The 25,880-nt window shown below is 36.8% G+C and overlaps 1 protein-coding gene and 1 pseudogene across 1 annotated transcript; one reads left to right on the forward strand and one right to left on the reverse strand.

The window, feature by feature from the left end:
• Positions 1-20,936, reverse strand: LOC125680665 (uncharacterized). The gene is made up of 12 exons (XM_048920364.2): positions 20,758-20,936; positions 20,209-20,347; positions 19,929-20,085; positions 19,077-19,266; positions 18,272-18,719; positions 18,050-18,108; positions 6,635-6,723; positions 6,397-6,524; positions 6,043-6,195; positions 2,736-2,872; positions 2,548-2,654; positions 1-2,469 (listed from the first exon to the last, which is right to left on the reverse strand). Exons 1-12 carry the CDS (start codon positions 20,876-20,878, stop codon positions 2,389-2,391), a joined length of 1,809 nt encoding a protein of 602 aa, XP_048776321.1. The 5' UTR covers positions 20,879-20,936; the 3' UTR covers positions 1-2,388.
• Positions 8,183-11,074, forward strand: LOC125680664 (uncharacterized; annotated as a pseudogene).
• Positions 20,937-25,880: the final 4,944 nt, after the last annotated feature.

Below are 25,880 nucleotides of genomic sequence, written 5' to 3' on the forward strand. Positions count from 1 at the left end.
TTTAATTTTGATTTGATACACAATTTATTGAAATTCGTCACTATACATTGTACCAAATGTCAAAATCACCAATTTAACAAAATTCAAGGCAGTCTGATATACAGAAAGCAAAAAGCTTTACTTGAGTTACAATGAAAATCATAGACATATGATCTTTGGTCATTAAACATAAATCTGTGAGATGCTAAACTCTACAATAAATTAACATGACACAAAGCTCCAATGGTATCAATAATTCAGGCTTTAATATAAGCCCTCGTTTTCATACCAATGTTTTCAGTAATGTGTTTCACATTATCATTTTTTTTTAAAAATGGCGAAAAAATGAAATCTTTCAATAACTGGTAAACTAGTTGCTAATTTTTCTCTCTCTCGTCAGCTAATGTGAAAAGACCAAGATTACACAAATGCTTGGTGTGATGGCCGAAAACTACAGAAAACATAATATCTGTGTGAACTCATACATTGTCAAACCATCTACGTCACTATGAAATAAAATTAAATATCATCCAAAATAGATGTAAACCCCTTATCTTATTAAAGAGTTCAGTCTCAGTGGGAGAGCTCTGCCGATCTTATTAAAGAGTTCAGTCTCAGTGGAGAGCTCTGCCGATCTTATTAAAGAGTTCAGTGTCAGTGGAGAGCTCTGCCGATCTTATTAAAGAGTTCAGTCTCAGTGGAGAGCTCTGCCGATCTTATTAAAGAGTTCAGTCTCAATGGGAGAGCTCTGCCGATCTTATTAAAGAGTTCAGTCTCAATGGGAGAGCTCTGTCGATCTTATTAAAGAGTTCAGTTTCAATGGGAGAGCTCTGTCAATCTTATTAAAGAGTTCAGTCTCAATGGGAGAGCTCTGTCGATCTTATTAAAGAGTTCAGTCTCAATGGGAGAGCTCTGTCGATCTTATTAAAGAGTTCAGTCTCAATGGGAGAGCTCTGTCGATCTTATTAAAGAGTTCAGTCTCAGTGAGAGAGCTCTGCCGTTTGTAGTGATGTTTTCTTGTTTGCTACCAGAACGCGTAGCTGGACGGAGTGATATAAAAACATGGCAAATAAACAAATACATACAACGGCAGCCAAGAACATTTAACTTTTGTTTAGTCTTATTGTCATATTGTAAAATTTGAATCCACTGAATGAATGAGAATATGACATACAATATGACAAAATTACAATATGACAATTTGTCATGTACATTTTCCCCTTACCCTGTATATTCAAAATTAACAATATTTTTTGCAAAGAAAATAAACATACTAACATATTACTGTTAATAAAAGTATCGCCTTTTTGTCAAAATAATACTAGCTATTCATACTAACTTTAGGAAAGCACCACCTATAAAATAGTACTTAAGAAGTTCACAGAAGGAGAACATGGTAAAAAAGAATCAGTACTTAAACTACAAAATAAAAATCTCGCTTAAAAAGGATAAATCTAACTTTAAAAGGGCAAATCTCACTTAAAAAGGAAGTTTTTTTTTTTTTTATCAAAACGAAGAAAATTGGTAGGACTTATTTTTTCAAAGTAAGAATGTAACGTTGTAACTACCGAAGTTGAAAAAATATTAATCACATCAACAAGTGAGGAAAATCCAAATATTTCAGAATATTCATTGAAATATTACTGCGCTAACAATGAATATCAATGTAAAGGTCGCCATAACAGACAGTTGACGCGTTAAGATATGACAATTGAATTAAAGTTGTGGTTGGAAATCATGTATGTAATTAATCCCAAGAAATCAAAATGTCATGTTTAAAATGTATATATTGCAAAAATCATTACAAAGGAACTGGTACCATGCGTTGCTATGCAAACCTTTGTACACAATAAAAAGTAATGACATTGAAATGTATTCAGTCGTATGCACCGAGTTGTTTGAATTTCTGTCACAACATACAAATGATTCAATCGATCTTTATAATACTGAAGATTTCCTAGTTTTCCAAATTGTCATAAAATACATTCTAAATGCAAAAGCACTGAACGAACAGTTCAAATAAATGTTATTCTATACAAAATTCCTAAACGTGACATCGCTGCTCAGTGTCATTTTACATTTACGGATTAGTGTTTAAAACAATACTTGTTGATCTAAGTGAGTTGTCGTAGTAATTAATTTGACAGTATATCTGTGTTATATCAGTAAAACATTGAACGTAACGGCGAGCTTCAAATTCAACATAAGATGACCAATTTTATTGAACATGATATGATTAATCTGAAACAGTGTATATAAATGTGTTATAACAAGTGATTTTGTTTATCGTTTATATCATAGTAATTAGCAGAAATAATTTTGTTATCTACCAATGCCGAATCCAAAGATGTTTGGTTTAAACTGATAAACACCTCTTTATACATGAGCAAACCTGTTGCATTGTTGGTATTACTTTGTTGACAATCTATCATTTTTCTTTTTCCGATGTACTTTCAATGATTCGTCTCTACTTTGAGTTTTCTTTGGAACCTAGAAAGATACATGACATCAGTACACCTTTATATTTACTGATCACACGTACCAGGCTTCGAATTCCCTCCGTATTACCTTCTTCCCAACTTTGCATATGATTTCTTGAAGTGGTATGAAAATACCATGGTCTTTGGGGCAGTTGAAGTACCTTTTTCCACTTAGAACTCCATCATGCTTCCCAACTGCAATGAAAAGGTTACATTTTAGATAATCATAACTTGGCCGCATAAAGATTCAAAGACTATGGTTGTGTGATGGCTTACCCGGTGAGTCGAGTTCCAATCCAGTATACAACAGGTTGGGTTGTGCGTGTTTGTCCAAATGACCGATGTAACGAATGTGGCCTGTACGGTCACCCTTTGCAACCACATGGTCGTTAAGTTGAACCTGCAATTTGTGACTGGAAAAGGAGATATTACATTTTATTCATTATAACACTGCAAATGTTATACATTTTGACACAAACGACCGTCCATAAAGATATAGACTACATAATATAATACAAACAAAAATAATCAAATGCAACATTTGACACGCCACAGACCTGGGAATGGGAACCTGTTTAAGTATACATGTAGTAACCATGTTAATGAGATGTTATGACATTCGAAATAATCGATTTCAGTCTCAAGACCTGTAAGATAAATGTTATGCACATTGTGGTGACATAAAAAAAATACCCTTCCCCCCTCAAAACAAGAAATGTCATCAGCTAAATCTAGATCCTCAAAAAATCAATTAATCAAAGGTCAAACGTTATCTTGTTGCATTTCCTAATGTTGATCTCATACACCAGTACGTAGAAGCAATGAACAAGAGGCCCATGGGCCACATCGCTCACCTGAGCAGTAGTTTCTAGCAATAAACAAGCTTGAGCAAAACCATCATTATACAAGAAGCTTGGTTCAGAAAAAACTTTTCAAAAGTAATGACTAAAAATCTATTAATTATTAAACTGAATTATTAAACTTGACTACAAATTCATTAATAATCACATGCCCTTGTAGACGGGTATCGCCTTTCATATAACAAATTTCATCTATAAGGATGCTTTGTGATATATAGTTTGGTTCCCTTCGCATGTAAAACTTTGATCCCCTATTGTGGTACCACCCTTACCCAAGGGGTCATGATTTTTACAAACTTGAATTTCCATTTTGTCAGGAAGCTTTCAAGCAAATTTCAGCGTTTCGGGTCCAGTGGTTCTTGAGAAGATTTTTAAATGACCCCACCCTATTTTTGTGATTATCTCCCCTTACAAAGGGATATGATACTTCATTTGAACAAACTTGAATTCCCTTCACCTAAGGATGATTTGTATCAAGTTTGAATGAAAATGGCACAGTGGTTCTGGAGAGGAAGATTTTCCAATATATCTGCATATAAAACTTTGATCCCCTATTATGGCCCAAACATACCCCCGGGGTCATGATTTTAACAAACTTGAATCTCCACTATGTCAGGAAGCTTTCATGTAAATTTCAGCTTTTCTGGCCCAGTGGTTCTTGAGAAGAAGATATTTAAATGACCCCACCCTATTTTTGCGATTACCTCCCCTTTGAAGGGGACATGACCCTTTATTTGAACATAATTAAATCCCCTTCATTCAATTATGCTTTATGCCAAGTTTGGTTGAAATTGGACCAGTGGTTCTCCATGGAGAAGAAGATGAAAATGTGAAAAGTTTATGACAACGATGAGAACGACACCAACGACAACGACGGAAAACAGAAAGTTTTGATCAGAAAAGCTCATTTGAGCCTTCGGCTCAGGTGAGCTAAAACCATATTCTGAAACTCAACAAAGTGGCAAACAGTATTGGTCTTAGCATCAGCGGAGGAAATAACAAAACCCATTACAGTTAAACTTCTGAAGATATGAAAACAAGTATAAGCAAAATAGAATTTTTTTAACTAGCGACAATATGAGGAAATGGGTAAATCAGTCATAACACTGAAATGAAGATATACACTGATAATGTAAAGTGAGTACTGTTGTGTGGTACGGAGACGTAGAGGTTGGGACAAATAAACTTCAAGAAATGATATTCAACACCTTTGTGCGTGAAATGATCTGTAAAACATTCTGCCAACAGAAGACGTGAAATCTGTAAAACATTCTGCCAATAGAAGATGTGAAATCGGTAAAACATTCTGCTAACAGAAGATGTGAAATCTGTAAAACATTCTGCCAACAGAAGATGTGAAATCGGTAAAACATTCTGCCAATAGATGATGTGAAATCTGTAAAACATTCTGCCAACAGAAGACATGAAATCTGTAAAACATTCTGCCAATAGAAGATGTGAAATCGGTAAAACATTCTGCCAACAGAAGATATGAAATCGGTAAAACATTCTGCCAATAGAAGATGTGAAATCGGTAAAACATTCTGCCAATAGAAGACCTAAAACTAAGAACTTTGTGCAAAGACGAAACAGAGCAACGTCGAAACTGAAATAAAGCAGAGTTGGTGTAGATGGATTGGACACATCATGAGAAGGGAAAACAAAAACCTAGTTAGTCTCTTTCCGATGGACACCAGAATGGAAAAAAAAATGAGGAAAAGACGAAGGTCAAAAGAGACTTGAGCGATGGTCGTTTGCAAGGCAGAATGGGACAGATAAAAAATGTGCTAAAATTGTATAAGTTTTTCTGTAACCTTGCATTCAATGCATTCCATATAGAATAATCAAATTCAAAATTAAAAAAAATCCGTAAGTACAGGTGAATCTAATTAGTGGAGATTCTAGAATAACTTTCTACATGTGAGTACAATTGTATGTAATTAGTAGTGAGATATAAAACAACAGTGGAGATTTTATAATAGCTTTCTACATGTGAGTACAATTGTATCTAATTAGTGGTGAGATATAAAACAATAGTGGAGATTCTAGAATAACTTTCTCCATGTGAGTACAGGTGCATCTAATTAGTGGTGAGATATAAAACAACAGTGGAGATTCTAGAATAACTTTCTACATGTGAGTACAATTGTATGTAATTAGTAGTGAGATATAAAACAACAGTGGAGATTCTAGAATAACTTTCTACATGTGAGTACAATTGTATGTAATTAGTGGTGAGATATAAAACAACAGTGGAGATTCTAGAATAACTTTCTACATGTGAGTACAGGTGTATGTAATTAGTAGTGAGATATAAAACAACAGTGGAGATTCTAGAATAACTTTCTACACGTGAGTACAATTGTATCTAATTAGTGGTGAGATATAAAACAACAGTGGAGATTCTAGAATAACTTTCTACACGTGAGTACAATTGTATCTAATTAGTGGTGAGATATAAAACAACAGTGGAGATTCTAGAATAACTTTCTACATGTGAGTACAAGTGTATCTAATTAGTGGTGAGATATAAAACAACAGTGGAATTCTAGAATAACTTTCTACATATATATGTAGGAGCAGTCACTGTCTCAGCATTGTAAACAGAAGAAAATCTCGCGAATGATTACAGTTTTCTGATACATAATTATTTATGAATGAAAACTGTCCGAGGATGGATGCGGATAACGTTAAGTAATATCAACATATACTATATTCCAGACCTGACAGAAAATGTCTTTCTATCTGCAAATTCTTGGTCGGCTTCAGAAATGTACTCCGAGCTTGAGAACACAGCTTCACATGCATTGCATTTACATCCATACAAAGGCTGCGACAGATATGCCGAGATTGGAGTCACCTTGTGTTTTAAATACCTAGATGTAAAAAAGAAAACCATCAAAGTTCAAGTACATGTATACTTTTAGAAAGGACAAAGTCCATTGAAGTACACACTGCTTAGATACAAGTTTCCATTACGAGACCATCTGATTTATATAGTTTTGTACAGGTTTTTCTTGTATCATGTTTACCAAAATTTAATAAATCTAGTATTGTCCATAAAACTGGTGACTTGCCTTTCACTAGATTTGGTTTGGCGATTATTGTTGTTCAACAATCTCTTTTCCAGGTATTCCATTTTTGTTTCCCCAACTTCGTTTTCAATGAACAGTGTGTCATACGTGCGTCTGTCGATTTTGCTTGGCTATAAGCATGAATAAATAATTCAGAATACAAAATGCATGTATATACTCAAATCAGTAACAAATGAAAGCATAATAGTCTTCTAAAAAAATTATATCAAACGTTACCAACCTCCAATTCCCTTAGAATTTTCTTCAAATTTTCGATCTCTTTCTTTGCAGCTCCTAGTTCTTCAGTTAGTTTTGAATTCAGCAACTTACCTACATCAAAATTTCTTGTTTGTTATATACATGTATTTAGAATTGGAAACTCAACATTTGTACGAGAAATTCAGATTAATTATCATAAAAAATCTCTAATTCTAAATTAGTACATATCCTTGATCGAACACATAACGGGTCGTTAATTGTGTTGATCTTTGGGTTATCTTGAATATAATGAAAAGGTGAAGATAACGAACAGTGATCAATCTCATAACTTTTAAAAAGGAGTACAAACTAGAAAGTAGGACAAACACGACTCCAGAATCTACCAGAGGTGGGATCAGGTGCCTAGGAGGGGTAAGCATCCCCTGTCAACCGGTCACACCTACCGTGAGCCCTTGATCAGGTAAACGGAGTAATCCGTAGTTAGAATCAGTGTGCCAATAACGAATAAGTTTTAAAGCAATAATCATACTAATAACTGCGGCGTTTTTTGTTTTTGGTGTGGTTTTTTTTTTTTTGGTCATCAGGTGGGTTTCTACTTTCTTTTTCGCGTTTCCGGATAACTAGCCCATCACAGATGACTTTGAAAACATGTCTATATGTCTGCTATCAAGCTCCGGTCAACTCAGTGTATTCCGTTACGCTACAACACCATTATTGTAGGGGACTAGTCTAGCTTGATGTATGAGATGCCGTGGAACGGTGCTTGTACGAATATACCTAGATGATGTGCGTGTTTTAAAAAGTATTTCTGGAATAATTTTGATGGGAATTGTAAATGGTAATTACTTGAAAAGAGTAACCTAAAATTAATTGGTGTTTTTAGCTTATTTCCAAATTCCGTAAATGTCCGGCAGTGTAGATTCAGATCGAGGACACGTCATTACGCATTACATTTGATTTACATTTTTAGATGTTTCAGTCCGTCCATTTGAAGAAGAGGCACAGCTTAAAAGGGCTTACTTTTCTGTCAGAGTAAAGGACGGGCAGCTGGAAAACGTGAAGGAGATAACAAATGTCGCCGTGGGGAAGCGCATAGTTCTATAGGATATAAGTTACTTTGTTTATGTGGATTCAAATTAAATGATAGTGATATTCTGTTGTGAATTTTGCTTTTTGAAAGGGAAAAATAAAGATTATAATATGAAAAGGTGAAGATAATCTCATAACTCCTATAGACCGCTAAACGTTCGGCATCAGGTGTGAATGTAACGGGTCCTCGGAGATGAGCTTCAAAACGGATGTCCCATGTCACAGTAGGTGTGGCACACTAAAGAACCCTCACTGCTTAATGGTCGCAAGCGCAGAGCATAGGCCTAAATTTGAAGCCCTTCACCGGTATTGGTGACGTCTCCATGAGTGAATATTCCCGAAGAGGGACGTTAAACAAAATACAATCAATCTTGATCTTATAACCCCTAGGACTTTGATGCTTTTGTGGATTAATGAAGGAACTCCACTGATGATTGTCAATGTACAGGAGGCTGAAATGGAATATACCTTCTAGGGAGCTTCAATGTTGACTAGTGGTAATCGGGTTGAGTTTGAAAAAATGACAGTATTTAATCATATTGGAATAATTCCTCGTCAAGACGGAGAGTGAGTGACAATCAGTGGTGGGACACCTTCTCTTGCAAATCACCACCTTTGTGCAGAGTTTGTGATTGCAGGGTCAAATTTTGATTTGGATCAGTCACCAGATACATTCATTGCAGAACAGTTGGCCAGAAATATGTCTGAATGTGTTAAAGAGGAGTGGAGTAAATGAAGATAACTTTTGGAGCGTGAGGAAGTGACTTACAGAGGAAGTGGATGTGAGAGTTTTTCACTCACTTCAGAGCAAATTTGCGTGGAAAGCCACGGTTTTGAACGCCCTCCAAATCTTCCATAACTCATCTATATGTAAAAAGTATGATGATTTTATATCTCAGGTTTTGAATAAGAAAATTAGATCTGGTGCGATAAGAGTTCTTGGTAACATTGGTGACTATGAGATGTCCCATATGAAAGGTGAAGATAACGAACAGTGATCAATTTCATAGCTCCCACAAGGAATACAAAATAAAGAGTCGGGCAAACACGGACCCCTGGACATACCAGAGATGGGATCAGACAAACACGGACCCCTGGACATACCAGAGGTGGGATCAGACAAACACGGACCCCTGGACATACCAGAGGTGGGATCAGACAAACACGGACCCCTGGACATACCAGAGGTGGGATCAGACAAACACGGACCCCTGGACATACCAGAGGTGGAATCAGACAAACACGGACCCCTGGACATACCAGAGGTGGGATCAGACAAACACGGACCCCTGGACATACCAGAGATGGGATCAGTAGGAGTAAGCATCCCCTGTACTATTATGCCTTTAACCAAACAAACCGAGATTGTGTCATGATGATAGATATTTAAATCTCTGGGTGAGGGACCTTCCCTTTCAGTTTGATACATTGAGGGGTGTTCATAGTCTGGTTGAGGATAAGGCATTGTTGGTAACAACTGATGAGAAATCTGGACATGGTTATATATACGATAATCACAACATTCTCAGAGATATTTTATGCTGCAATATGGTGGTTATATACAGTGATCCCCTTGGGGCAGGCCCGTAGGCAGGATTTTTCAGGGGGGGGGGGTTACATAGACTCGCAACGCGAGTCTATCACCTCGCACCGCGAGGTGCCACTACGGCAGGGGGGGTCTGGGGTATTTGGTGCAAAATCCTGCAATCTAGCAATTTCCTGGCACTTAATTTGAATTTTGGAATCATGCCTTTTTTACTATGAATTTTCATGATTTTCATAAAAAATGCCGACTTTAATAGTCACAATTCAAACAAAATGCCGACTTTAATACTGCTTAGTAGTTTTCAAGGGGGGGGGGTTCGTACGAACCCCACGACCCCCCCACCCCCCCTGGCTACGGGTGTGTGGGGTCTATGTCATTACCTTTTATTCATCAGACCATTGGCATGGTAGTGATACCTTATCTTCTGAGCCTGTCATAAGTAACAGTTCAGGTTAGCAAATTCAAATGTTTCAAGAGGAGTTCACCCATTAGCAGAGTAATATATAGTTGCATATATTGTAGGAGAGGTGTTGACACAGTTGGGTTATATTTTGGCACTAAGTTTTCTTTTGTCCCATCAACACGTGTCAAGTTTAATGGGTTATTCGTAGATTCTTGTAGACAGGCTTATATTTTGCCAGGGTGCAAGAAGCATAGATTTAAAGCTTTGGGTGAGTTCAAGGGAAGTTCCTGTGAAGAAACTTCAGCGATTTGCTGGTAAGTGTGTATCTATTGGCTTGGGAGTTCTGGGGTATAAGTTGTTATGTAGGGAGGTTAACCATCTCTAGGGCTGTGAAGGGTAGTAAGCTTGTGTGTTTGACTGATGAGCTCAGGAAGGAATTGGAGTATAGGAGTTTTCTGGATTCCTGGGAGGGATGTTGTCGGTGGAAGAGGAAGGGTCTTAGGCAGGTTGTTTTATCCTCCGATACATCCTTATACAAGTATGGAGCAGTTGTAGATCAGAGTGGAAAAGGTTTGAGGTTAGTGATTCTTAGGAAGAGAATGATCAAAGACCTATTCATTTGAAAGAGACAGATCCTGTTTATAAAGTATTGTTGACTCTTTGGCAGAGTATAGCTCACACTAGGGTGAATGTGTGGACGGATAATATGGCTGTACTTTGAGTTTGGCAGGATCAAGGGGGTAAATATAGTGCGTTGAATTGTAGTACAAAAAGTATTTTTTTCTTCTTTGACTTTACAATTAAATTTTTAGTTGAATTTGCAGTATGTTCCCTCAAAGTTGAATGAGGCTGATGCACTTTCATGGAGTATTAATTATGCTGACTCTGTGCTGGAAAGGAAGGCTTGGGGCTTAATTGAAAAAGCATTTGGTCCCCATGCTTTTGATTTGACCTCTGATTATAATGCAACGAGGGACGAGAAGGGCGAGTTGTTGCGGCACTTTACACCTTGTCCGATGTCTTTACTGCAGGGGTTGATGTGTTTGCTAAGGATCTTAAATAGGAGACTGATCCTAATATATTTCCTCCATTTTGGTATTATATTTCTGGTGCTGTCACTGTTGAAGGAAAGTTCCTATGTGTGTATGAGGTTTTTTCATGTATACAGCTGGTGCCTATATGGTGGCCTCTTATTGAAAGTTGTAAGATTTCTAGTGTTGTGCTAGGTTGCCAGGATATAAGGGATTACATGAGTTCCTATAAAGAAAGCGTATGTTCTTGATACCAGGGGATTGAAATGGACATTGGTTGCTTACGGACAGAACAAACGTGTTGAATCTTTTCTGATGTTCAAACCTTGAATGACAGGCGGAAGAAGTTAAATGGCCGTCGTCACTGGATTCTAAGAGAAAAGGAGATCTTTGAATTAGTAGCGAGGGTGTCAGGTAAGGAGATGACAAGATGTACACCTGATACCATCAGGAGATCTTTGATATAGAAGGATCAGAGTGGTAGGAGTCGGGTTTATAGGATAGAATGTCATTTTCTAGGAAGCAAGTGGGTATTTGAATGTAGTTGTCCAGTTGGTTTGGCCTCAGGTACTGTACTTTTGATAATCAATAGACTGTTGAATATACATGTATTTAATAAGATGGGATTTGGAAGATCTTGGAATGGGGCTCTTGGCTCAGAGAATCCAGCTACATCAAATGTAGGGAAGGAATACTGGTACAAGAGGAATAGGCAAGAGTTCATTTGCTACCTAAACAGGCCTGACCTATTTTCATGACTAAGATTTGGGCCATTGTGGGTTATATTAGGAGTCGACAAAGCTCGAGTTCCAAATCAGTTGAGGAGAAATATGCTTTGTAACGAGACTAGGCTTGATTTAAGTTGCAGTTTTGTGCTGGGGAGATAGGGCTGAGTATCTTGCAAATTTGGTTACCCAAGAGGTGAAGTGTTTCAAAGATTATTCTTTTGTGTTTAATAACACATTTGGGAAAATACTTTGGGGAGCTAAACTGAGGAGTAACATGTTTGTTGTTGTGTGTCGAGAGGTGTGCTGAGAAGGATATCTGCCCTGCACTTGGGTTACAACAGTTTGTTTCGGGATGTGGGGATTTGGGCTATGATCTCTCTTTTGACTTCCTCTTTGGGATTTTTGTAGAGGACGCACAAGTATTAGATCAGCCTGCAACATGACAGGTTATGAGTACATTAAGGAACCTTAGTATGGATGAGGGGGAGACCCCACACAGTTTAAGGGCAGGTTGTGCAGTGAATTTGGTTATCTCCTTTTGGATGAGTGATATGGGTCAGATAATGAGACATGGATGGTTTGGGGAAGGAAGTGCCCAGTATTACAGTAGACTGCCAGCTTTAGTAGAGTCACACGTTGAAGCAGGAAGATTAGCTGCAAGTGTAAAGGATTCAGGAATGGTAGAGGAGAAGTTTCAGGAATGTATATAGTACGATAGTCTTGATTAAGCATTTTCAGGATATAAGTTATAGTGGTAGAAACTTTGGTTGGTTGTATATTGCTTAACATCCCACTCCAGAATGTTTCACTCATAAGGAGATGTCGTCATTGCCGGTTAAGGGCTGCAAAATTTAGGCCTATTCTCGGCGCTTACGGCCTTTGAGCAGGGAGGGATCTTTATCGTGTCACACCTGCTGTGACACGAGGCCTCGGTTTTTAACGGTCTCATCCGTAGAACCGCCCTATTTAGTCGCCTCTTATGACAAGCAAGGGGTACTGAGGACCTATTCTACTTCGGATCCCCATGGGACTCCAATTTGGTGAATGAAGAAAAGAAGAGTGTATATGAAGTTTTAGAAGGACATGACTATGTATTATGAGGTTCTATATTGTGATTTATTGTACAATTACATTTATGTTCTAATGAGTTGAACTGAGTTTTCAAATAAATTGGAAATAACTAGATTGGTTTTGTTCATAGTACATCCTATACTGAGTATAAAAGTTTTCTATATTAAGTGTTGGGAAGGAGGTCAACGATATTGGAACTATAATTGAATATTGGATTAAGACTTTTACCAAAACTTTATAAAAGAACTAAGGTTAAAATGTGATGCCACTTGTGATACAGAAATATCACAAGTGAAATCGTGTTACCGAAGCGATGTCATCCTTTATCGTTGTTTGATCGGAGAGTTATGAAGATGGAAGAATGGTGATCTTGAAAATTTGGTTACCCAAGAGGCGAAGTATCTCAAAGATCACACCTTTGGAAAGACACTATGGGGAGGTAAAATGAGGACTAATACGTTTGTTGTTAGGAAGTATGCTGAGGAGGATATCTATCCTGTACTAGGGTTACTGCACTTTGTCGGGATGTAGGGCGTCGATCTACCTTATGGCTAACTCTTTAGTATTGCTGTAGAGGATACACGGGTTTTGGAGCAGCCTGCAACATATTCCGTGGTGTGTGACAGGTTATGAGTATATCTAAGAAACATTAGTATGGATGAGGGGGAAACACCATACCGTTTTAATAATAATAATAATAAATTTTTTAAAGCGCCTTATATAAATCAAATTACTCTAAGGCGCTTTACAAGGCTAAGAAGAGGAATGCAACGATATAATACATTTTAAATGAAATTAAATGACAGTAGGACATAAGATCTTATATATCTGTAAAATTATAAAAATAAAACACTATGATTAAGTTCGATAGCTAAACGTTTTAGAGCAGGTTGTGCAGTGGCTGTGTCTGGTTCTATGCAATGCACTTCCCACGAGAAAGGTTGATATTTCTAAAGTTTTGCACAAACAAGTTTCTGTCTGGTTTCTTCTTGTATCATACCGTCAACGAGTAGTTTGTTTGCATTTCCTTGGAATAATGGATCGTTATCTTCCCAAACGTTGTTCATCACGATACTGACGTCAGACGTGTTGTCGGATTCGCAATCTGTTTAATGCTTACTCCCAGTGCCTGTACTGCTGTCGTTTTCAATATCATTTTGAAGGTGAGGCTAGACTTGTGGAAGTTTCAAATACAATAATGCGATCCATTCAAATGGGTGGGGAGGGTTCACTAGTCGATTTGCTCATGTCTTCAGTTTCAGCAGTGCCCTGATATCGCGGGTAAACGACAGATGTAGGACGGGTATTCTTACAACCACTTCCGCCTGCGACCGAACACTCCGAGAGCAGTCCTTGCAGACTGTAGGTTTTCCCTTGTCTGACCTCTAGCAAACCACCAAGAGGCTCCCGGTCCTAATAAAGCCTTCCTCATTCAGGTCTAGACAAAAGACTTTCTGACGAATCATAGAGTAGTCCGTGCATATCGCCCGTTTTCCCCTTCCGCCCTTGATCGGAGATTTGCTGAGGAAGTGGCCGACTCTCTTCTTAAGTAAAACTACACCGACCTGCGAATTAACTGCGGGTTAACGGCGGAAGGATGATTGCAACTGAATACTCCGACTCGCAAACCAGTCCATGCAGAACTTCTGTTTTCCTCTCCGTCAGCGACTTGTCGACACTGGGTACAGAGAGACTTCCTCCGTGGTCGATTCTGAAAAAGAGATGTTCTGCCGAGTCACAGAATAGACCTTTTCGTTTATCGTATTTCTAAAAAATGTTGGCTCTTAACCGATGTATTTCCGATGTCAAATAGATAATAAAGGATCCGTAACGTGTTCACATGGCATCTATTCACCAAAGTTTCTTGGAAACTTCAAACGAGCGATTGTCGTGGCATGTTAATGGTAGCGTCAATGTTTGAAAAGGACTTGGTGCCTTCTGATCAAACTTTCCATTTCCTCCATTGTATGAAAATGTTGTAAATCCCTGTGGTGGACACACTTAATGAATCTCCAGTCATCCTTGTTCTCATTGGAGTCTTTTATTAATCCCTTCACAATCAGATTCTAAAAAGTGTTCTAGCAGGATAAAGAATGTATCAATGAGCAATCATCAGAATCATTCGATCCCCTTGATGAAGTTATTCTGCGTTTTAAATCATTATACAGTTGTTGGGAACGCTATCGATTATATTTGAGTTGCCCTCTTGAGTAAAAGCTTCATCACCCACATCCATTTTCTCGACGTTGCGAGACCCACGACGACCACGGTACACAGATGTTGACATTTGAATGTTCTCGACGTTGCGAGACCCACGACGACTATGGTACACAGATGTTGACATTTGAATGTTCTCGACGTTGTGAGACCCAAGACGACCATGGTAAACAGATGTTGACATTTGAATGGTTAGTGTTACGTCGTTCATACGGATGACACCCTTTCTTAGGTAGTTCTTAGATGTCGAAAAGCATCTCTAGTAAGAAAAGGCTTGCAAATATCACAATGTGAACGGAATGGTGTTCCGATACGAATGACAGTCAGTCTTTGATATATATTTTATCATCACCTCACTCGGTGGTCCGTTCTTATCGCTTTGGATATTCCTCTTCATGGGCAAAAGTGGTTTGTCCTTTTTCCATGCTCTCTAAGTTGTGGCATAGCCCTATCCATGGACGCTTTGCCGAGTGTTTATCGCTGACACGACAACCTCATGTGAAGTACACTATTCCTCTGTCACTTTCTTGTTTTAGTTCAGTGTTCCACCGTCTTTTTTCAACAACCATTCAACATGACAACACATTTTTTCTTCCTTAATTCCGGATAGGAGAAGCTGAGATTTTTCATTTTGAACCATTCAACGTTCAAGATGCAAATGAAAAGACCCCTACATCGTTATCATTCTTTTCAACATATCGATGAAAGTTCCTGTCGCAGAGCGAGAGACACTGTCATCTCGCCTTCAAAACTGATGGTTTGATTTTCATTAGTGTAACGCTATATGTTCAATGACACTTTGTTTGGTCTCAAGAAAATGCATGTTGGCATCCAAGAATATGTGTCGAAGTTTCCCAACATGTGCATATCGTATATTCTTTCAAAGCATTTCCAAGGACATACCACTCACGGTTTGAAGAAAGTTTAATCTTCAGTATAAAGGTAGTTTCAGCTTTACTGATAAAGTGGTTCTTGAGAATACTTGAAACACCACATTCTACTTAAACTATGTCTAACTTACCTCCTAAAGGAAGCATTTTAACAAAATCACCTTTACCCGAGGATGCTTTAAGACAACTTTGGGAGAATACTAATCGGCACAGTAATGGTTCTCTTGAGAAGAATATTAAATTATGTCATACAGATATTCAAATGTCAAAAAAAATCTTGCTCAGAAAAGCTCACTTAAGGCTTCTGCTCCGATGAGCTGAAAAGATTGTTTTAAAACTAGATACGACACGGATACTCCCGCACGGTAGAAAAGACATTGTGTACAGCCAAATAGCCAATAAATAATTATTATCATGTCTATTTTGATTTGTAACTTGTCAAATTTACACTCGAAAAGGGTACATCAACATCTGCTTGTCTGAAACAGTCCATAGGCCATAACCTTGCTGAAGATAAGATAATCTTTTATCTTAAATACTTCACACCAAATACATGTATATACAGTCTTGCATATGCATCTTAAATCAGTAGGAAACGTTTTCTGAATCTATGATGGAAATTTTCAGTCTAAGGATTCAGTCTAAGGGACTATAATTCTGTTGTAAAGTAATGGGTGAATTTTAATCTTAATCTGTGACTCTTCAGTTAAAACTAATAACCAAAAATCGGCTCAATATCCCAAAGCATAGCGAGCGAACAATCCAGAAAACCATGAAAACCGTGAAATTTTGGAAACCCAAGAGCCATAACTCTAATGAAAGTACATCAATCAGGGCGGAATTTGAGTTTCATCTGTAACTTATCGATATGCAACTTACATGCCAAAATTCAGCTTAATATATCCAATCATCGCTAGCACACAAACAGCTCTTGAAATATGTCAACTCTTCTGAAATTCAGAGCTATAACTACTTTGAATGTACGTCAATCTTAGTAGAACTTACTCGTCAATATACAACTACACACCAAAAGTATGCTCAATATCTAAAATGGTAGCCAAAAAATGAATAAATATAGTGCACCACCTGACGACACAGGATGACACGCCCGTCACGTGTTTATTTGTCATCAGCAGATGGAACAAAACCATGTCAACATGGGTACGAAGATTCCATTAATTTGTTTTCCGGCCTGATTTTGAAGCACAAAATAATCCGATTGAGATTATGATTCGTTAATACCATGTAAATTTATGCTACTAATCTACTAATGATGATCTCTGAAAGATTAGGCTGGCTGCTCTTTCCGCACGATATCTCGGGGTAGGGCCAAGTAGAATAATTATCCGATTACTGAATCATCGCGTATCCGCGAAATAAAGCTGTAAACGGTAGGCAATTCGGCAAATTGTGACACCAGCTGTTATCGCTGACATCACACTTTTCAATTCAGGCTCCGCACAGACTCTCACACTTTTCAATACAGGCTCCGCACAAACTCTCCCTCGCACAAGTCACAATGTAAAAGCGGGGAATCTCAGATTACATACAGAAAACATGTCAAGTTTTATTATACGTTTTAAAAACTATGTCATTTTTAAAACCAATATCTATTTAAATTGCAATATGATTTTAATCCCAAGACATTCTTTTACTATAGATCTATGTTTTACCATTGTGCATAAAATGGAACATATCGCGATACATGCAAATGTAAGAATTTACTTTCATAACTACATTTACATGCAGGATTTAAAATATTGTGCTACATTTTTACTGACCCAATGAATGTGAGCTGCATTCGGTCCATAACCCAATATATCATACTGTCATGTAAATTATTTGACTCTGATTGAGAAACATTTGAGAAAAATACTATCACCCTTTGAATGATAAAACCACGCCTTCCAGCGCGATAGAACGTAGTAACGGTCAACATAACTTGATAACGGGCGGTAGTGCAAAAATGTTGACTGCGCGGAATTCATGCACATATGATTCACATCAAAAACATGCAACGATTCGTTTAAAGTTTGTCACCCGTAATAGTTTACATGTATACCATTTAGTTTAATATATTAAGCATTGCATGCAAGTGTGGGTAACAATGGAAATTGTCACACCTCGAAAAAAAATTATCCACCGGTTTTCTTGGTTTAATAATTTCCAATGTTAGTATAGTTACCATCACTTGCATGCAATACATGTATTTATATGATAGCCTCGTGTATTCTTTTTACGTGCTCATATTTTGTTCAAGTTTACATTTGTGATTTGAAGGAAACGACCACCAAGAGATGACGCCATTTCGGTAAGTAAAATCTTGCCTAACTAGATGTGTTGCAGGTAAACAACGCATTGACAGTTGATGCGAGTCATATTTCAGTTCGGGTCATCGTTTTTACTATGGGTTTTGTTATTTTGCGTATATTTCATGATGTCACCTATTGAAATATATTTACTTTGAGCAAACTTGTCCTCCAACCCTTCTTGAGCTGCCATGATGCAAGAGTCCGTCTCCCTGAAATGAACTTACAATTAGTACCAATTCGCGCCCAAGTACTCATTAATAATATATGTGCGTAACAAAACAACAACAATATCATGCATTCTAAATAATGAAATCATACGCTTAAAGTGAAATATGTAGAAAAAAGTTTCTACTGTACTTCAGAGTCCCTTACTTTTTTTCAGCAAACGTTTGGTATTTCCCGTCGGTTAGAGCGTCAGAACTTGGTCTCACACACACACTTAGATCACTTTCTCCGTAATCCATCTCATTTTGTATACTGCTTCTCGAGTCTCTATCAGAATTTGTTCCTTTTGATTTTTCATGAGTGACAGTCGTCAAATTTGCGACATTATCATCAGTGGATGAAACAGAGTTTGAAAACTTTTCCCGTCTTTCAAATTCTGTGTTCTGTTCAAGGTCGTCCATTTCACATCCATTTTGATTTGCTGTTTTCAATATACCTTCCTTGTCATTGTTATCAAAATCAAATATATCATCTTTTAAAATATGTTCATCTGGTAACTGTCCATTTAAGTTTTCCTCTATGAAATTAAATTCTATATCCTTAAGTTCGGCGTGGACTTCTGCTTCCGTTGTGGAGAAAGGATGTTCTTTGAAAGCTGCAAAAGTTTAAAATGTATGATAAATTAATTTCTGTTTTGATAAGGAATTGGATTGGTTGAAAGAGTACCGAGTACGAAAATAATTTGTTGTTGTAAAGAGGATATGAAATTACTTTGGGTGTGTGTAAAATTCACACACACACACAAATATATATATATATATATATATATATATATATATATATATATATATATATATATAATATACCAATATACCTGTATCATGGTTTATTATATCAGCTTCGTTCCTCTGGTAATTAAAATGTCATAATCGTGGATAATTCAATTTTTGTGGTACTCAAAATACATATCATCGTGGATAATATTTATTTTTATAATACTTATAATACACACCATCACAACTATCAGAACGTGAACGCTTTCCACGCAGAGAAAACTGTCTCCTATTGGTCGGTTCGTCTCCATGACTACTGGCGGGTGAATACTGCAGACTGGAAAGTCTTTGTCGATTTTTATCAAAATTTGGAGAACTACTAATGGTACTTGAGCGCTGACTACACCGAGAGCATGGTCTGTTTCTATCCTGAATAACAAATTCACAAGCAATGTAGACATTCTTCAATTTATGTATATAATTCAGTAATTTCTAGTTCAAAACATCGGAAACAAACAATGTCCTCATTACTGAATACGACATCACAAAAATTTTGATTTTTTTTTTTTTTTTAATAATTCCCTTTGAAAATTGTCTTAGATCAGATTCACACGACAGATTTAATTCAGATCAAATCTAAAGTTTAATGAAGAAATTTAACGCATAACATCCACGATTTCAGAAGCCAAAAACCTTAGATAGATTTGTATAAAAACTAGATTAGGCCCGAATTAGACTCCTCCCCAACGAAAATTGCATGAAATGAAAAGGCTGATATATCAGAAATATTTTCGGTATATTCACATCATTCTATAATACTCCTATGATACATGACAATTTTAACACAGTTTATTGTCAGAGTACTTATTCTTAAGATTAAATTGTTATACACGTGTATCTCTGCAATACTTCTCAACACAAAAAAAAATCACAACAGAAACTAATTACATTTACAAAATTAAAGAGAAATTGGTTTCAAGAGAAGTTTTGAAAGAAAGATGATTTTATATGAAATATATAGGGAAAATTTCATCACTCCTGCCATGCAATTGTATATTATATACTGCAGATAAACGAATTTGTAAACATACAGCAGGTAGATTGAATAAGAACTCGGCCTGAGCACTTTTCTCGGAGCTGAATGAAGCCGGGGTAGGACTTATGGAATGGCTGGTCTGTCTGCTTAGTGAGGAGGCTGAATGCAGAAAATCGTTCTCTTTTTTCAGCATAAACACCTTCTTTTCCAGCCTGAAATGTGATAGTTAGATACATATATACATATTCTGAAAAAAAAGTAATTGAAATGGAAAAAAAGATTACTATTTAATAGTGTGAATTATATAACATATTATTATAACTCTTGTCGGTTACCTTCTTTTGGCCCGAAGAAGATTAGCCACATCAGCACAGAGTGGGACTATGCCTTTCCTAGTGCTATTGACAACAAAGGCCACTGCCCGTGCCGCTATTTCTTTATCTTCCACCAAATTGCTGAGTTCAACGCTGCCTTCTGGATGGCGTTTAAATATTAAAATAAGGTACATATTATCGGATCCGCCGAAACACCCCTTCATACAGATTTAAAATTTCCAGCCACTGATTTGTTTTTCTCGTTATTTCAATGTAATAAGTTCCAGTGGTTAAATTTCCGAAGCTTGGGATAAAAAATACATTAATGATATAATATGTGACTCATATATGACAGCGAGACAGTTTGTTATAAATATTCCTGAAAGTCACTATTCGCTAGCAAAAACTAACATATTTCGGGCATAAGAATGTCTACAATCTCGTATCGAGTGGAATTTCTACATCGCTATTATGTAATACACAACATGGTGCGAGGTGAAAATACCATTCGATGAAACCAAAAACATAAAATCATATCAGTTTCTATCTTCATGTAATTCATCTACAAACCTGCCCCCAGATGTAGGTGGGGTAGGGCTGTGAGTTCGTGTTCACAGTGCTGGATCCATGGGTTGTTAGCATCCTCACTCAGAGACAGGCTGTGCTCAAAACTACTGTTGTTTGTGTTCATTTTCACTCACGACGCCATTTTCTCTGATGCAGAGGATGGGTTTTTTTCGGCATGGGGTTCAAAATGGGGAGAGGGAATAGAGCGATGACGTCAGCGATCGCTGAAATATCCTGATATGCTGAGAGGTTTAAAAATGATCGGCCTGTTATGGATTCAGATCAAAATAAGATAGAAAATCAAAGTAATACATGAGGCTTAAAGAAACTCAAATAATAGGCCCAGTAATCTATTACATGTAAGTACACATACCTTAATTTTATTTATTTATCAAGCCATAAATAAGAGATGATTTAAGAAAATCTAGGCAGTATATCATGCATTTAAATAAGGAACCACGCGTTCGCTTAAATAGTAAGTCAAACGTAACCAATGCTTGGTAGAATATCGAACATCAAATGTCAATGTTAAAAGAATAGACGTGGTACTGAAATTATTCTTTCTTTCTTTTTTCAATTTAAGCCGTTTGTCACAAAAGTATTTATATATATCAAATTAGATGTTTGTTTTCAAGAGCGAAAATCTTTTCAGAAACTCTTTGATGATGATTTTTTTCCTTGGTTTTAAGCGAGACCATCTTTCTTACTTAGAACGTCCATTTATACGTTAGGTCTATCTTTTTATCTATAATTTCGGCATGTAGGTTGAATAGACCAGATTAAAATGAGCATTCGTCGTGAATGGGAGGGATTTAGGCTGGGGAAGGCTTGGAGGGTGTTAAATAAAGTGTTCAGTGCTTAGCCTTAGGAATGGCTGGGATGGAGGTTACACCTCTCCCCATATTTTTTTTTCAAATAAAATTTATCAAGCAAGAAAAACAAGAAAGGAAAGAGAAAACAATAGCAAACAAAACACACACACACACACACACACACACACAAAGAGTAAAAAATGCAAGGAACTAACACTATGTTATATATAATTATATACATGTATATATATCATAGTATACTTTAGTCTAACTATGTTACTCCCCCTCCGCACGCGCTGTCTGAAATATACGACCCATCCAGAATAAACCACCTAGTGACGACCCATCCAGAATAAACCACTAGCTTGGTGCCAAAAATAAAGTTTTTTCAAAGTAAAAATATATATTTTTGAAGATGACATCCTGCTGAAAAGTTTATGTTATGTATCTACTCGAGAAAAAAAAATATCTCTTTGATAGTTTTGTAATAATAAAGTGGAGATATGCTTAAAAATAAGTCTCATTCACTAGGAAATGCGAAATAAGAAATATCTGTCATTCTATAAAGGGAAACCTTGTTTCGGGAGTGAAAGGTAAACCGGATTAATTTGTACCAGTGTGTGGATTTAATATATAGAATGTGGCATGCTAAAATTTATCTAATTAAATGGAATCAGTTATCGACTGATTGATTATTCAGCAGTGAACCTCTGGGGCCTGTTTCTCAAGAAGGTGTACATATTTTGGGTTAGTCCGTCTAACTATTTTAGGTGAATATTTAGACGGGCCTCAAAAGCTCACTGGGCTAATTTTCGTAGCTGAAGAAAAAATTCGTGTCATAATGTGAAACTTTCGCGAATACACGCGTAATTTTCGCGTTTTAACGAGAAACTTTCGCGAATAAACGGATATTTTTCGCGTTATAACGCGAAATCTTTTACTAGTATATAAATATGGTTATGTAAAACAGGAACCCGCGATTAGTACACTGAACGAAGACTGTACGTTTATGCATTTTTAAGTAACCTGAAAGTAAAGAACTATATACACACACTAACACGCCTACATTTTACACACACATATTCCAGAGTATTTGGCAAATGTGCTGTTAAAGTTTTCTTGAATGCAAAGTAGAATTCATATAATTTGTAATTGATTAATACCAGGGTTGCTTAGCAAACAACAGCTTTTAATACAAGGGTATAACATTTCGTCCATTGAAAATGTCACAGAATTTCCAAGAACTGTTGGATTATCAACCATTAAATCTCTGAATTTATGTTATTTTATTGGGTAAACAATGCTTAATCTTCATTTTCTTTTTATTCATTTGATAACCTAAAAAAAAAAACCAAAAAAAAACCCCCAACCATAATGTCTCTAGAGAGCACTTGGTGACCTTAGTCATTTTCTTCCAATGGTAAATGAATCTACACTTTTCAAAGGTTATGTCCCTTGGCCTTCATCTTTTGAGAAAAACTAACTCTTGTATAATTTTGTCATTTGAAATGCTTTTTTGGTTTGGTTTTAACGTATGTCATTGCTTAGGAAGACCTCTCAAAATATGTACAACAGAATAAAAGGTCAATAAGATGATCTTCTTACATAAAGCAGTCAATTACATCAAGATATATGCATATACAGAATTACAAATGCCATGTACAAATGTATTCTGAAATATGCGTGTCTAAAATGTAGGCGTGTGTAAAATGTAGCTCTACTTCTAAACATAAACGCCAGGCGTTCGTTCATTGTACTAATCACGGGTTCCTGTTTAACATAACTATATTTATATAAGATATTTCGCGTTATAGCCTAACGCGTTTATTCGCGAAAGTTTCGCGTTATAACGCGAAAATACGTGCTTATTCGCTAAAATTTTGCGTTATAAAGCGAATTTTTTCAGCTACAAAAATAAGCTCAATGTAGCTTTCAGAAAGCAGCGCAAGTAATAAAAGAAGAAAATATACTTCTTCGGTGAGTACTAAGCATGCGCAGATCACATTTTATTGGTTATATGAGGTGAATCAATCCTCTCTCTTTTTCAGGTACATGAAATAGTATATACGATTGTGAATGAAAATATGTTTACATGTAAGCTACAACTCAATACAATGTACATGTAACATGCGCAGGGGCGAATCTAAAACATTTAAAGTGGGGTGCGATCCAAGTACCACCCTGTCTGTCCATCACACTCTACCAAATCAGACGTAGGAAGTGGGGCTGGATTGGACACACCCTAAGGAAGCCACCTTCCAGCACCACACGCCAGGCCCTGAAACCCGCAGGGCAAGAGAAAGAGGGGACGTCCAAGAAACACCTGGAGGCGTGACTCAGAGCGCAGGACATGACCTGGCACAACGCCGCAAAAGCAGCCCAGAATCGTGTTCGTTGGAGGACTGTCGTCAATGGCCTATGTTCCTCACGGAACGACAGGCCTAAGTAAGTAAGTAAGCGATCCAAGTTTGCACCTTTTCCGCCCAGAAAGGTGGGTTGAAGAACTCAAAACGAGAAAAAAATTATTTTTTTTTATTGCAAATGTTCAACCAAAAGGGTGTGTGTGTGTGTGTGTGTTATAAGCCCCGTAACCCTTCCGGAGCTAAATCTGCCACTGGTGCGTACATGTGAAGATTTAAGAATATAAAGAAACAATTTTTTATTCAAATGTTTTTTTCAAATTGCTTTTTTCCACAATTGCTCCTATGTAATTCCGATGGTGCATTTTTGTTTGTAACAACGGAGAGAGAGAGAGAGAGAGAGAGAGAGAGCAACATCCCCAAGTGACTACTCCCTACCGCTTCTTGTATCCTGAATACATTTCCATGTACCTACTTGTAAAATAACGTATGTTTCGCATATTAACATGGCACGTGTAGATCTACATACCTGTATATTATTGTGTTATTTTTTTCTCTCCATTATCACACATTTCATTTTATATATGATAAACTCCATTAGTCACCTGTGGGACCAGGGGCAATGATAATGTTGGGGGGGGGGGGGTAAATTCGAAGATAAAATGAAGGATCTTCCGAAGCTGCACAAAATGTGCAAAGAACAGGAAATGTATAGGCGCAAGTTACGCCTACTGAGCAGGTGTAGATTAAAAACCATGACTTATTTTAGACTAAATATCCACCTTTCTGTGAAACGCAGCTTAGTCCGATCACAGAGGCATCTTATCCGCTCTGTTCTCTATCACACATGTGGCAGAATCATTTCTTATCTAATATGTATATAATGCATTTATATATGCATGTATGCATTGTTATTATTTCATTTTATTTCAATTTAACATCAATGTTATGTGTATTGAATTATATAATCCTTTAATGGATCTGCAATTCAATATCCGGTCAAGCATAACACTTAGTGAGTTCTATGGTATAGAGTGCCTGAGGTGCCTAATTATGTCTTGGCCAAGTTGTCCATACGTCTTTTAATTTCATTGGTGTTTTAGTTTTGTGTCTTGCGTTTTATTGGGTTTGGGATTTGTTCCCTCCAAAAGTTCTTTGTGTCAGTTCATGCTTTGTCTGAAAATTGAAGTGACCAGTCCCATAGATCAGTGTGTCCAGGGGTCCGTGTTTGCCCAACTATCTATTTTGTATTGCTTGTAGGAGTTATGAGATTGATCACTGTTCGTTATCTTCACCTTGCATCAGTATATAAGTTTTGAATTGACATAGACCTGATAGTACTACCTGAGACTGACTTTTCCTCTCAATTGGTAAGTTACTAAGTTTATTACTAATGATAATATACTTCTAATATATATCTAAAATGGTAAATCCTATGTAATAGTACTAAGTTTTGACAATCCATTACTGACAAATATATGTTTTTATATTCATACATATTTAGATCTTAGATCCACCCCTTTATTTACATCACTTCACAAAGGTACACTTACAATTTATATACCTTGGGGGCTTTGGTCATGGATCTGAGTGTGGTCATTTTGTATGAAGGGTTTTTATTGGTCAGTGATTGTCAAGTTGCATTTGGTTGGTTTTCTCGGTTCTATAGTTTTACCGCCAGTTTTGAGTATCTGAATATTATTCAGAAGCTAGGTAGACATACATTTGAATAGACGTGATTTTGAGAAAGAGTTTAATACTGACAGCAGACTACAAAATCCTTGATTTCTGGTAAGTAACATATTTATACTAATTCCTATTGCTACTAGTTAATTAAAAGTCTATTCTGTATATTTGCAATATAAACTTCCCATTTGCACTTTTACTAAATGACTGAAAGAATGAATGAATGAGTCAAACTTATTCCTTATATTGATTAAAGAATTCAGTTATA

The sequence above is a fragment of the Ostrea edulis genome, chromosome 2 (genome assembly GCF_947568905.1).
Source record: "Ostrea edulis chromosome 2, xbOstEdul1.1, whole genome shotgun sequence".
NCBI lineage: Eukaryota > Metazoa > Mollusca > Bivalvia > Ostreida > Ostreidae > Ostrea > Ostrea edulis.

What these genes read in the sequence shown, in the direction of transcription:
- LOC125680665 (XM_048920364.2), bottom strand. Translation starts at nt 20,878, where the DNA reads ATGAACACAAACAACAGTAGTTTTGAGCACAGCCTGTCTCTGAGTGAG. An exon ending in AGAAAGACATTTTCTGTCAG is followed by an intron (nt 2,873 to 6,042) that starts GTCTGGAATATA and finishes CTCCTTTTCCAG; the next exon opens with TCACAAATTGCAGGTTCAAC. An exon ending in ATTGGAACTCGACTCACCGG is followed by an intron (nt 2,655 to 2,735) that starts GTAAGCCATCAC and finishes TTTTCATTGCAG; the next exon opens with TTGGGAAGCATGATGGAGTT.